Source organism: Podarcis liolepis, assembly GCF_965112155.1.
Source record: "Podarcis liolepis genome assembly, chromosome: 5".
Lineage (NCBI taxonomy): Eukaryota > Metazoa > Chordata > Lepidosauria > Squamata > Lacertidae > Podarcis > Podarcis liolepis.
The window spans coordinates 65,178,795-65,192,746 of record NC_139556.1 but is presented as its reverse complement, the minus strand read 5'-3'; the positions used below and the strand labels follow the sequence as shown (position 1 = coordinate 65,192,746).

General features: G+C 41.9%; 1 protein-coding gene across 2 annotated transcripts; it reads right to left on the bottom strand.

The window, feature by feature from the left end:
- Positions 1–308: 308 nt before the first annotated feature.
- On the bottom strand, positions 309–10,685 carry LOC310708361 (small ubiquitin-related modifier 3). 2 transcript variants are annotated; one of them, XM_083506678.1, is made up of 4 exons: positions 10,373–10,685; positions 6,151–6,279; positions 4,968–5,039; positions 309–2,158 (listed from the first exon to the last, which is right to left on the bottom strand). In XM_083506678.1, exons 1-4 carry the CDS (start codon positions 10,391–10,393, stop codon positions 2,096–2,098), a joined length of 285 nt encoding a protein of 94 aa, XP_083362804.1. In that variant the 5' UTR covers positions 10,394–10,685; the 3' UTR covers positions 309–2,095. The 2 variants fall into 2 exon arrangements, with proteins under 2 accessions (XP_083362804.1, XP_083362805.1); XM_083506679.1 differs by lacking the exon at positions 4,968–5,039 and having other exon boundaries at positions 10,373–10,670.
- Positions 10,686–13,952: the final 3,267 nt, after the last annotated feature.

Sequence of the window (13,952 nt, the reverse complement as noted above, 5' to 3'; positions counted from 1 at the left end):
AATTACTCAAATGTGAAACTTTTTATGTGCAAGTTAAACAGAAGCAGCAGCTGTATGGTCCAGGTGTAACTACATATAGAAGCAATTCCAAATGGATCTGCAATGTTTTCCTGAAATGGGTGTCTGATGTGCAGTTATCTCTGAAATACTGAATAGAAAGTATGGCCTTGCCCTTTAAGCCACCATCACCACTTCCTCCCACGCCATCCATTTTTCTAAATAGTAAGTGCATTTCATCTGAGATATTAAGGATAAATAATATCACCGTGTAATTGTAAGTTAATAAAGAAAAACACCTCCAGGGTGTATTTTATGAAAAACTGATTTTTATGCCCTGAACAGTAGGCTTACTCTCAATAAAAGAACTTTAATAAAAGATGTACATAAGAATAAGTTGTCAGCATTTCAGTGATATAGCTTTGAGTACAGTCATATGAAATGCAGCAGCATCAAGCATAAGCCAAGAGACAGAGTAACAAACTATATTTACTGTGTACAGTAGTAAAGGACAACAAATGTAAAAATTTGTGAATAAACAATGACAGATTTTAAAATACCCCTCCTTAGACAACATATAACTGAAACAGAACAGACTTTTTTCCAACAGGATTTCTTGCAAGCAGATAATCTAACACATGATGGGTAGAGATTAAAAGGAAGTGACATTCTCAAGCAGCAATGAACAGCATCCTGAAAGTCAACAGAATGACCTTGTATTTTTGGATCTCTGCAGCCAGTTGTCACTACAAACATTATTTTGAAGCTCAAAATATTTGAGGACGTAGGACACAGCAAGCCTCTTTAAGAATGTATCATTACATTGAGATTTTCCTGCATACTTAACCCCCAAATATATTGATACCATATTTTTTTAAAAGCCACACCTAATTTACTCATTATAATATAACTAAAATATCTATGGATTGATGGTGGTTATCCAAAGAGCCCCATGCACAAGCAGGAGACTCTGCATGTACATGGGGAACAGGTACCGGACACATTTCTCCTCTGCAGCCCTCCAGTATTGCACAATACTCCAAAGGGTCCTCCTCCTGTAGGAGGCAACTTTTCAGGAGACATGAGGAGTTATAGCAGGAAGAGACTGCAGAAATCCCTGATGTGCACACAGAACATGGCACATGGTCCTTTGTATCCCAGCCTATAGATTTCAAAGTAGCAGCTAAGGGAATAGTTAAAATTTCAGCTTTCAAGAGAGATGTCAGAAAAAGGTACACAAGTTTATTTATTGCCTAATACATCAATAAGGAGTGATTCTCACTGGGAACAATCTGTTCAGAATTTCTCCTAAACAAATTCCATTAAAATTAGTTGAACACCATTGCTTCCTAAGAGGATTCTGGTTCTGGTCCATTCTTTAAACATTTTATCAAAGACATTGGTGCTCAACTTTGGACATGTGACAGTTAAATAGAAGATGTGAAAGTTAACCTATGCAAATGCTTCAGCTGCTGACAAACTCAAAGACATTCCTTTACTTTAAAAAAATTGTTTTATTCTATGCTATTTTATTATGAAAAAGCACATGTACATTTGCATTACCTTAAACTGTCACTAAGCATGTATCTGAAGTACTGTCCTTTCTGCATATCCCATTAACAGTTTTAAAGTAATACATGTGTTTAATGGTAAAATCCTTTCTTTCTCAAACCACCTGTATTGAGAAACTTACTATTGCAAGGAAAAATATTTCAATATTTACATTACATAATTAAGCAGTAAAACAGAAACAACGAAAGCCAGGACTAAGTATCCTTCTTTTACAGTAGGCTTGTATTTAGGCCACCAATTTATAGAAACAAGATGACAGCAGACAACAACCGGTATTTTACTTATTTGAAAATTTAATTTTGACTGGGCCCATTTTTATGATGCAGTAATTTCCCACAGATGCAGCTTCAACTTGCACACGCAGTATATCAGGGACAGGAAAAGAATTTGGATAAATGTCTTCAGAACATGAGGAGATTCCTGTATGATTGGCATGTTCATTTGTTTACTATTTAATAGCAAATCCAAGGACAGATGATAAAGTGAGTTGAAATTTTACATTCCTCTTCCTAAAAGGACAGGATATTTAGCACATGCCACCCGTCTGCTGTTGAAACACATCAATAGTATCCTCATCTTCCATTTCCAACTGTTAATAAGACAAAAAAGTAACGAGTTTAAAAAATAATATTTAAGGAATCTTGTTTCTAATATACCAAAACCTCTTAATCCAGACCTATGGTTGAGTAGATGCCTTCTCTCTTGCTCCACTCTTGTTCCATGTTGCTGGTCTGTTGTTTTGCAGTTGTGTTATGTTTTTTATGTAGTTGTACCTGTTTTAGCTGTGAGATTTTTGTAATTTGCCTTGGGATCATTTGGTGAAGGGCAGGCTACAGGTACAAATAATTAATTTCATGTTTGGAAGCATACTGTGTAGAGGTTTGTTTAGATGTATTATTTTATCAGCACCAGTTTTCCCCCTTCCAGTGCTAAAAGCTGCATCTCTCACAAACCCACATTGGGTTTCTAGAATTAAAGAGAACTCTGCAACCACGTCTGCTTGCTGTATTGCAGGGATGGGGAACTTTTTCAGCCCAAGGGAGGCACTCCCTTCTGGACGAGCCTCTGGGGACCATATGCCAGTGGTGAACAGGGCCAGAGGCAAAAGCATTATTGTACCTTTGGAGAGCAGGCTAGTTTCTTCACACTCAACACATCTCTGTACTCTCTATCCAAGCAAGCAAGAAACATTACTGGAGTTCAAGGACACATTCGACTCAGGTTAGAACACTGGGGGGTGGGTGCAAAGCAGGGGTGGGGAGGATGTGGCTTGGAAGGTTAATATATAGCCTTGAAGGAACAATGCCCTTCACCACTCTCCTAGAAACAGAGGAAACCATATACTTAGCAAATCATTATCTAAGTACTCTTACTGGCCCAACACTTCACAATCTGGCAGGCTAAATATTCTTGGGTTACTTCTACTGCCAACTCCTACAGCTTTCTTAGTATGATACACATGCATTAACAGTGCATTTCCCCCCCAACATTAGCATGCTTAAAGTACATCTCAGAGGGCATGCTAAGAAAGCAGCTAACACAGTCATTCCAAATAAATCCAAGAGAGAAATTTAGTGAAGATAGGTGGGTGCCTGCCATCCAGTGTGTGTATGTTAACTGTGGTAACTTAATAGAATATCTTGTGGAATTTAGTTTTCTGTACTACTATTTCTATTTCCATATCAGGCTTTATTCTCTCTCCTGTTCAGTTTTAAGCTGTTAATTAGGTTACTTTATCTGTATTAGTTTAATATAACGTTGTGGGTTGACTTTGTTATGATATACTTGCTTATTGTCACTGATTATTTAAATGTTACATTTTTTCAGTTGCTATTGCTGTACATTTTACGCCTTGTGAATTGTTTTGATAAAAGCAAACATATAAATAGATAAAATGCTCTTTCCTCCCTTTCCACAACTTTCGTAAGTGGAAGCAGAAAGGTACTGCCAAGTGCTTTCTCCATAAGAACAGCTTGTGAAAGAAACTGGATGGTTATTCTTCTCAGTACTAGGCTTTTGCAGAAGTGAGTTACTACTATTTTTCCTCACTCAACTTCTCCAGAATCGCTGATGTTAGTTCCTGCAGATATCCAGCTCCTGACTGAAAAAGTACCCTCCCTTCTCCACAACCTGTGGAAGGATGGATGGATTCTGTTGCTTCTCATGGCACAGGCACTGCTTGGAACCTTCTGCAGAAACCTAGAACATGAGCGAGCAGGCCTATCTTCCCCCAAATTCTGTGCACAGGTCATAGGACCTCAGGAAGATAAAAGAGAGGCAAGGCAAAATTTGTAGACACAGATCCTCAACTATAAACATACAGAAAAATCTAGCAACTTGCATGAATAATTTTACATAGGATAAAACAAATATTTCTGGTGCCAGCCAGCATGCATGGTCTGGCGAACTGGTTAGCTTAGACTAAAACTTTTTTCCTATCCCAATTAATGCCTTTCAAAACCTTTAGAAATAGTAATAAAATAAGGAAATAAGTTTTATTTGGAGAAACCAGATCTTCCCAGTAGCTCACACACTCATATGTGCTACAGCTCTCTTAACCCAAAATCCCTATCTTTCTTGTGGGGTAATGTCTTAGATTCCATCTCTAAGGATGTTTTTTCTTGCACTCCCTCCAGCCAAATACTTACGGTGCAATTCTTTATGCCCATTTGGTGTCCTGTTGAAATGGAAGACTCTTTGATCCAGTAGAGCCTTCTATCAGAAGAATGGCGGGGGAAGTGATTTTCCATAACCACCCTACCCCCTGCAGCCCCCTCACAAATCTGCTGGAGGCACGTCAACTGATACAACCCAGCATCTTTACTCAGAAGAAGTTATTGCTGAGTTCAATAGGATTTATTACCAAATAAATGTGCATAGAGTTTCAGCCTCAGTAAGGCTGAATCCTTTCTTGGTGGGGAAATTTTGTAGCATGCTTACACTATAAATTTGATATAGGGGAGAAAGTTTCCATGAGAAAAGATTAATATTTTCTATCAATGATGAGAGAATTCCACCAAGTACATCATGCCCGGGATTAATTCCAGTAAAGGGATCTGTTATATGTACTTCTAATAATCACTGAGAGCCTACCAAAATCTGTCATCTTATCAGTCTGTGTCAACCTTATTTACACCCCAGAAACCTTACACACCATTTCCTCACTAGTGGAAATTGCCAGTGAATTCTGAAGGCCTACAGCTTCTCTAATATTCTCTAATTCTTTTCTCTCTCCCACCTTGATGGACTCTTGTTAATAATGATTTAGCTCACCATAGTAACATTTTATTCTAGGAATCAACTTAATTCCCATTTGAAGTAATTAACTAAACTTCCAAGACACAGGCAGTAGCCGCAAGCTCAGTTTCAACTGTATAACGAACACCACTCTCTCTTACCTGTGCAGGTGTGTCTGTTTCATTAATTGGTTGTCCATCAAATCTGAATCTAATCTGTCTCATTGACAAACCCTGAAATATGACAGTTAATGAAAATCCACATATATAAGTTCATGTCAAAATGGATATTGCTCACAGACATCAGTATTTCAAAGAATTAAACTGAAAGCTGATTGAGGATACACACTTCATGAGCCAAGTATCTCTCAGGAATTTTATTGCCTCATGCAACATTTCTATAAACTTGTCTAATTTAGCAATCTTGGTAGAGCTGCTAGAGATGCAATGTAATTAGGACGGTGTATTTTATTTGTCAAGTGTAGAGGTGAATTTCTATGAACAGCAGAATCAAATACATTCCTATCTAGGCAACCTTCTAGAGGCCACCTGCAAATGATGGCTAGAGCCAGAGGCAAACACAAGCCGAGCAAGAAAAGCCAGAGGGTCCTATTCGGCTCCCTTAGCCTATGGCTTCCCACTTCGCAGTATACAGTAAATCCACAATTTATGTGGGGACTACATTCCAAGAATAGTACATACAAGCCAAAATCACATATAGTCAAAACACACTGGGTGCAATGGCGGGTGGGATTGCCAAAGTCTTTTTCCCTTGGATGCCCACCCGCTTTTTAAATTTTACTTTTTTTGCCAAATGCATAAAGCTGAATGCACACAAGTTATGTGTCTGATGGGTCTAATGTAATCTCATGAGCACCCAGGTTTATCCACATTACACAGCCCCATTAAATGAAGTTTTCTCATACTTCAATTTAACACTGCATAACATGAGATAAATTATGACTTGACACTTGTGCAGATATGTCTCACAACACAGGGTATTTCCTTGGTGTCTCCATTAAAGAAACAAGAGATAGGAAAAAAACTGGTTACAGTAATTGGATTTTTGAAAATTTAAGTTCTAGGACAAAGCTAATAAATTCAGCACTGCAAATGAAAGGAATTCAACAAGCACATCAAAGATTATGTGGGATAATTGTATGCTTCAACACACTAGCATAATGGGTTTTACACCACCAAGGCATCAGAACTTTGTATGCCTTGAGAAAATATTCTAACATCAAAATTTATCTGGGCAAATAAACCATGGGTGCTTGGGAGCCTTTTTATGTACCTCACAATAAACAAGTGCATAATAACACAAAAATATAGTTAACTCATTTACCTGTCTCTCACAATAGGCCTTCATTAGTTTACTTAGTGGCGTGTGCCGTTTTATTTTAAATTGGACCACTGATCCATCTTGGCCAGCTACTTTTAAATTGATATGGTCATTCTCTGTTTTTACTCCTTCCTGCAAAACAAAACATCAAAGTTCAGATCAGTATTTGGGGAGCATTAGTCAAGAGAACCTGGCTGATACCTGCAGCACTTAGAAGATTTCTCAGAAAAGAATGTACAAACCACCGGCTGGATAAAGTCAATGCCCACCTTGCCCAGCATCTTGTTCTCACAATGGCTAAGCTGTGGGGAACCTGCAAGCAGGACCTGAGCACAAGAGCACTCTTCCCACCTGCATTTCCAGCTACTGGCATTCAGAAGCATTCCTGCCTCCAACTGCAGAGGCAGAGCATAGCCTCCATCATGGCTAGTAGCCATTGATAAGACTTATTATTCACGGATCTGTCTAATCCTCTTTTAAACCATCCAAGTTGGTGGCCAGCACTGCCTCCTACGGGTGTAAATTCCATAGTTCAACTATGTAATGTGTGAAGAAGTACTTTTTAAAAATTTGCCCTGAATCTTCAAATTTGCAACTTCACTGGATCTCCACGAATTCTTACTGTTATGAGAAAGGGAGGGAGGAATTATCTATCCACTTTCTTGACACCATGTATGACTTTATATGCCTCTATCATGTCTTGTCTTACTCACCTACACTTTAAAGTCCCAAATGCTGCAACCTTTCCTTATAGCAGAATTGTTCCAACCCCCTGATCATTTTAGGTTGCACCTTTCTAAATCATTCCCAACTCTGCAATATCCATTTTGAGGTGAGGTGACCAGAGCTGTACACAGTATTCCAAACATAGTCACACCACTGAATTATATAAAGGCATTATAATATCAGCAGTTTTATTTTCAATTCCTTTCCTAATGACCCCAAGCATGGAATTTGCCTTTTTCACAGCTGCCGCACTACAGTTAAGTAGCACATGGATGTTATTAAATAAAATAAACAAAAGGGCAGAGCAAACCAAACTACAGGAAGCCAGTACAACTTGCTCCTATTCCAAATTCTATTCAGTAGTGGAGCTACTGCTGATTAAGTCAGCCCAAACGCAGCAGAGGCACAGGCACACAAACCTGTAAAAAAAATCGTTTGACTTACACTGGCAAAAAGGATGGTGTAACCCCTGCAGGGTGGCTAAGCCATGTGACTAAGCTGAAAGGAATTTGGAATGGGGTATTTCTGCTTCTCCCCATGTGTCATCCTGTTGTTGAGCATTGGCTTGTAGCAATGTTTGGATCTTTCATTGTGACTGCAGCACAACCATTTTGGTATGAATTAACAAAGCACTGCTTCCTCAACTGGTTTGGAGGTATGATTTGTAACACAACTGCAGATGATCTGTAACGCAGCCTCACTGCATTATCTAGCAACCCCTCCACATTTTTAGTCTGAAAACGCCCTCTTCAGCTACTGGACTCTAGATTTTTTTACTCTAGGAAATTCCGTTAGGATTTCAAGGTAAAAAATGAAGTGAAATCTACAAACATAAATTTTGCCTTCTTTTTCCACTGAGTAGCCCAGGGAGCAACACAGGAAGTGAAAGAAAGAAAAGGTTGGCATAAAAACTTCTCCCAAGAGGGTTGCTGAAATACCCCCCTTCACAGCTTACTCTTAGAAAGATTATAAATTGCATTTATACTTTCACTATTGGTAAGCTTATACTTAGGTCGCAATCCTAACCATGTCTACTCATAAAACATAGTTGATTCAAAGGGCTTTCTCCCATGTAAGTGGGGTTAGGATTGTAGGCTTAAACACACAACATAGCATATTAAACAACTAGCAGTTTTAATAAATTTCTAGTACAGTCATACCTCGGGATAAATAAGCTTCAGGTTGAGCGCTTTCGGGTTGTGCTATGCAGCGACCCAGAAGTAATGGAGCATGTTACTTCCGGTTTTCGCCGCTCGTGCTTACGGTCAAAATGACGTCATGCGCATGCACGGAAGCGGTGGAACGCAGCACACGCTGACGCACTGTCGCGGCTTACGTTCTGTTCGGGATGCAAACGGGGCTCTGGAACGGATCCCGTTCACATCCCAAGGTACCACTATAGCTTGATCCCAAGTGATAGTCTCACACCAATTACATTTCCCTAGCTGCATGTGTTATTCAAAATGATCTTTAAATGCTTTTTAAGAATCCACAGCCTAGTCATGATGCAAACTGAAAGCCTTCCTCAAGCAGCAGAGGAAGTTGTCTTATACTGACTCAGATCCATTTACTTGAGTATTCTTTAAACCTGGAGTAGCCAACATGGCACCCTCCAGATGTTGTTGACTAAAACTTCTATCAGTTCCAGCCAGCATGGCCAAGAACAAGGGATAGGAGTTGCAGTCCAAACCATCTGAGGATATCATGGTTGACTAGCTCTGGTCTACACTGACTGGTAGCAGCTCTCTCATCTACTTGAAAATGCCAGGAACTGGTCCCTGGACCTTCTGCATGCAAAGTGGATTCTCTTTCACTGAACTACATCTCTTACTCCAAATTTGGAGTGCAATTAATACTCAATAAATTGTCAAAGATGTGCCACCCTGGGGTCTCAACTTCACCAGCACCAGTCTCCTGTAGCAGGAAGGAAAACAACCTCCAGTACTAGGCAATCTTCCTGTAATTATTTAAAAAGTCTACATGTTTCATAATATATTTAAACTTGGCCCCTTCCAACTCTACAATTCTATCAGGTTCCACACAGAATCAGAACATGGTTGACCAACAGCAGATCCACACTATACAATTTAAAGCACATGATTTCCCCTAAAAAAATTGTAGGAATTGCAATTTCCCTCACAGAACTAACTTTTCCAGTACTCTTAAACTCCACTTCCCAGGATTCTTTGGGGGAATTAAAAGAATGGATGTTAAATACGCTTTAAATGTAGTGCAGATACAGTGGTACCTCAGGTTACATATGCTTCAGGTTACAGACTCCGCTAACCCAGAAATCGTGCTTCAGGTTAAGAACTTTGCTTCAGGATGAGAACAGAAATCGTGCTCTGGAGGCGCAGCAGCAGCAGGAGGCCCCATTAGCTAAAGTGGTGCTTCAGGTTAAGAACAGTTTCAGGTTAAGAACAGACCTCCAGAACGAATTAAGTAATTAACCCGAGGTACCATTGTATTCCACAAGTCTGCAAAAAGACTCAATTTTAGAATGATCCCTCTCTGCTTTTAAAACTATTGGGGGAGGTTGGATAAAAGCCAATTTTTTAAAAAACTACATACCATCCAAAAAACTGAAAAAAAAGTTTCAATGCTTTCACTCCTGCTTATCTGATTATTTTCAGCCTACAAACACCCACTCATCTATAAAGCTCACCTTTAAGCGACTCTGTGATGTAGGTTTACAATTGAAGGGGACAACGCTAAACGTATCACCTTTCATTAAATTGTTCTAATATTACACTGTGGATAGCGATTGTTTCACACGCGCAAAACAGAACAGTGTAATGCTCCGCATACCGTCTTGGGAGGTATCCTCCACTGAATTCAATGGCCAGCACTTGACTGCACTGAAAGCCTCTCCTCAAACTTGCAGCCAGATCCTATGCATGTTGAGTCTCAGGTCTCAATGGGGTTGCTCTGTCTAGGGCAGCTCCCTCACTATATGGATGCACGCGGGGGAAGGGGGCTCTTAGGTGCAAAACCCTTTGGAAATTACTGGACATCGGTTCGTGTAGACCTCGGTCCAACTGCGAGCGGAAAAGGGGCCGTAGGCGGCGGGGAGAGGGAAAGAGGCCGGATGGATCCGGCCCCCGGCGAGAGAGCGCTGCCTCGCGGAGCACGTGGTGGTCGCGCCTTCGGCCTGGCTCCACAATAGCGAACCCGGCGGGGGCGGGCCAGGATGGGAGTTCGCAGAGAAGCGGCGCGGCCTAGGAGCGGCGCCGAACTCTTGCGGGAGCTCCGCGGAGGAAGAGCGCGGTCGGGCCGCCCCTTCTCGAGCCGCCCTCCTTCCGGGTGAGGCGGGTCCGGGTCTCGCTGCTCACAACCGGGGCGGGGGAACGCAGACCCTCGGGGCCTCAGCCCCACGGCGAGCCTCGCGCCCCTCTCGTGAGGGGGGCAGGCAGGCAGGCTCGGAAGGGGCCCGAGAGGAGGCGGAGGGCCTACGGGGCCCGAGCGGCTGTAGGAGGCGCTGGGGCGGCCTCGCACTCACCTTGGGCTTCTCCTCGGACATGGCGTCGCGTCAGGCAGGGACCTCTCAAGGAGCGAGTCCGCACGCGCTCGGAGCCCCCGTCTTCCTGCGCTCTCCTCTCCCGCCCGCAGCAACTGCCCGCGAGGACGCGCTCCGCTCCCCGCAATCTTCGGCTCCCGGTTGGTCTCGGAGGGGTCACGTGGGGGCGGAGCGCGCTCCCGAGCGATGCTCTCCCCGTCGGGAGCGCGCTTCGCCAGGGCGGAGGCGGCGGCGATGGCGCCGAAGGTGCGTCATCGCCGGCTGAAGCGGGAGCACTTGGGCGGCAGAAGGTGCGCGGGTGGGTGGGGGGATGGGGAAGGGGAGGAGCCACGTCAGGGCGCGGGAGGAAGGAGGGGGCGGGGCGAAGGCTTCCGAAAAGGAATACAAAAGTCCCCCTGGGGAATGGAGGAGGGTCGCCCTCCATAGCCCCCCTATGTGACCTGTTCGGGGATATAACGTCATGGGCCTAAGAAGCCGATCATAGAAATAGACTCGAGGCATCGCGCATCTGCTCTCATACACAAAGTCGCCTTCTGTTTCCACACGTATTCACATAAGGACCTTTTAGCTGCTGCGCTTCAAGCCTACCTTGGTTGTAAAAGCTGTGGAAACGCTTCATTCATTCGTGACAGCTAAATATTTCCTGGCAGGCCAACAAACTAGGCAAAATGCAAAATATTTATTTCATAAAATTTATAAACTGCTTGGCTGAAATAAAAACCAACAATGTGGTTTACAAATACAATCTAATAATGAAATGATGAAAGACAGTAAATAAAAAAAGCAACAACAACCCCACATTACTTGCCATCAGAGACGAGTCATGTATTAACTATAGTTGAGATTCCTGCATTGCTGGGGGTTGGAATAGATGACCCTTTGGGTACCTTCCAATTCTACGATTCTATGAATCTATAAACAGTTTACAACTTGGATTAAGCTACAGTGGGCCACAACAGCTCAAAGTTAGCTTAAAGCACAGAAAACTGTGGAGAAGGGTCATAGTGCCAGAGCAACATCATACCTACCTGCTGAACTTCCAGTGCTTGGTGAATACTTTTTAAGCAGATTTTTTTATACAAGTTTTCTGATTTTATGGTAATTTTAACTGATTTTATATCTGTTATATTATTTTTGTAAACTTAGGGTACACCACTTAGAGACCGTAGTGTTAAGTGGACTCAGAATAGTTGAAATAAATATTTTGTCTCTCACATCAGCATTTAGCCTATCAAAGAACGTTTTTTGCTGCATTCCCTGAGCAAGGCAATACATAGCAAGGATTGAAGCCAATAGTGGGTCCACCCCTTCTTTCTCTCCTTGCTCTATTTCAACAGCAAGCCGCCATGTGATAGACAAATCACTCTTGCCAGCGGTCTGAACTGAAGTGTTGCAGAGCAATTTTGAAATTATGCCAAGGTGCACCCATGCTGCAAAGGCTGGACCCCCAAAGGAGCTGAAACTCTTTAAGCACAAACTCTGGAAAAGCCTCATATCAGCTTCATGTCTCTTAACATTTCAGTGCCCCTAATTGCTCCTCTGGCTCTTAATAAGCTGAACAACCACGCTGTACTTTATGTGCAGTATCCATATTTATGACTAGGAAAGAAAACGAGGCATGGATATTTCACTTGAGGCAGTAAGGCTATTCCAAGTTCACACTACAAAGACTACAAATGGCATGGGATGACATTGATCTGATCATCTGGGAAAGCTATTAGAGATCACTAGCTAAGGAATTAGTTAATCCAAATTAGAAAAGGTGCAGAAATTACTCTTTCATTTTCAGCAATAAGAATTTGTGTAAGCGTATGTCTTTTTGCTGAAACTAGAGTAATTAATCATTCTCACAGAAAATTGAACCTTTTTGTTAAAAAAGCCACATTTACAAATGAAATGCTATTTTATAAAAATAATAGACTTGAGTTTCTCATTTCACATTTCCAATATTCACTAGTGCTATATGCAACTCTAAAAGGTATCTTACTATCTCTCATGAATATGAAGCCAGATTAGAATTAAAAGAGCATTTGAGAGTGTTCTTGTGGCCACTTGTAAAGGCTCCCAGAGATCTATTGAGCCAAGCCACTAAGTCCTTTGCTTTATAAGTAAAAATTGTTTCTTGAAAGCAACAAAGAATCTTCATAGATCACAGAATTAATATTTCTCTTGGCAACTTCCATATTATTAAAAATAAAATCTGACAAATTATTTCCAGATGTTTGCACATTTATATTGACTTGCCAAATTCACCTCTACAGAGGCAGAAATTCCAGTACTCTGGTACACAAATACATTCTTAACAGCCATACAAATAGATAGACTACTACTTCTGCCAAGTAGTTTGTCGGAAAATTTGCTATACCTGAATGACACTGAATGCAGACAAGAAATTGGTATGAAGAAAACAAAGGCCAAAAAAAAAAAAAAAAGGCATTCCACTTATCTAAGAGGATTTTTTACAGTCCTGTTAGTACAGTACAGTCCAGTACTTTTTTCCTGGCAAATATGCTTAGAATTGGGAAGGTTTTAGAAGATAACGGAAGGTGACTTACTTTCATAACAAAACAGGGCAGTAAACCAACCATAGCAATGGTATCCACTCAGCCATATCTGATGGGGATCAAGGCCACACAGGTTGCCTCCATGACCCTAAACAACCCTGTTGGGTCAGATCATTGGCTCATTTGGCCCAGCATCAGTGTCTCCTTCTGCTATGATTGGTTTAGGAAGAACTAAGAAAGAATTCAATTATTCAAGTTTTGTGCACGAGTGGGATATCAGTGACCACCCCATATTTGACAGGCAGCGGGAGAAGAGACAACTAACATAACATAAGGGAATTTCAGACAATGAGAAATTGCACTTTTGCCAAACAAGAAGCAAATTCCTGAATTCTAGTTTCCCTTTTAGATACACTGAGTATATTTATCACCATCAAGTCACCCATTATTATCAGGGGTTACCAACATGACACCTGTGGGTACTAGTTTGGTGGCTCTTGTGCAGTGCTTTTTTTCCTTCCAAAATGTTTAGGAGTCCTCTCATTTTCCTACTCATATTGAAATATTGCCCCTCAAGAGGCCAAACTTAGATTGACAAAATGTTTAGGTGTATGCGTACCCCCACATGCCCCCAGAAAAAAAGCACAGCCCTTGTGTATTTGTAGGGGATGAACTGGGTGGGGTTGAGGCAACAGGCACTTTCCTTCACCTGTGGGGAGACTTGCATGTGTGTGTAGGGCAGTGTTTCCCAACCTTTTTTGGGCAAAGGCACACTTGTTTCATGAAAAAAATCTTGAGGCACACCACCATTACAGCCCCGTGACGTCAGCGCGCAGCGTCACGCCGGGAGGGACGCACGAAAGTGTAAGTTTCAATTTTTCCCCCTCCCCCTTGCCTTCCTTCTGTGCCAACCGCCAAAAAGCCAAGAAAAAAGCCAAGACTTTAGGGCAGCAGGTCGACACGGAAGAAGCTCCTACCTAAGGACAGGTGCGACGGCCGTGTCCTCTTCTGCCACACTTGGCAGCCCTGCCTCACGGTCGTGACTCCCACCCTGATTT

Coding starts and splice junctions, on each gene's coding strand:
- LOC310708361 (XM_083506678.1), bottom strand. CDS start 10,393: ATGTCCGAGGAGAAGCCCAAG. Junction 5,040..6,150: donor AGGCCTATTGTGAGAGACAG/GTAAATGAGTTA, acceptor GTCATATTTCAG/GGTTTGTCAATGAGACAGAT. Junction 2,159..4,967: donor AAACAGACACACCTGCACAG/GTAAGAGAGAGT, acceptor TCTTATTAACAG/TTGGAAATGGAAGATGAGGA.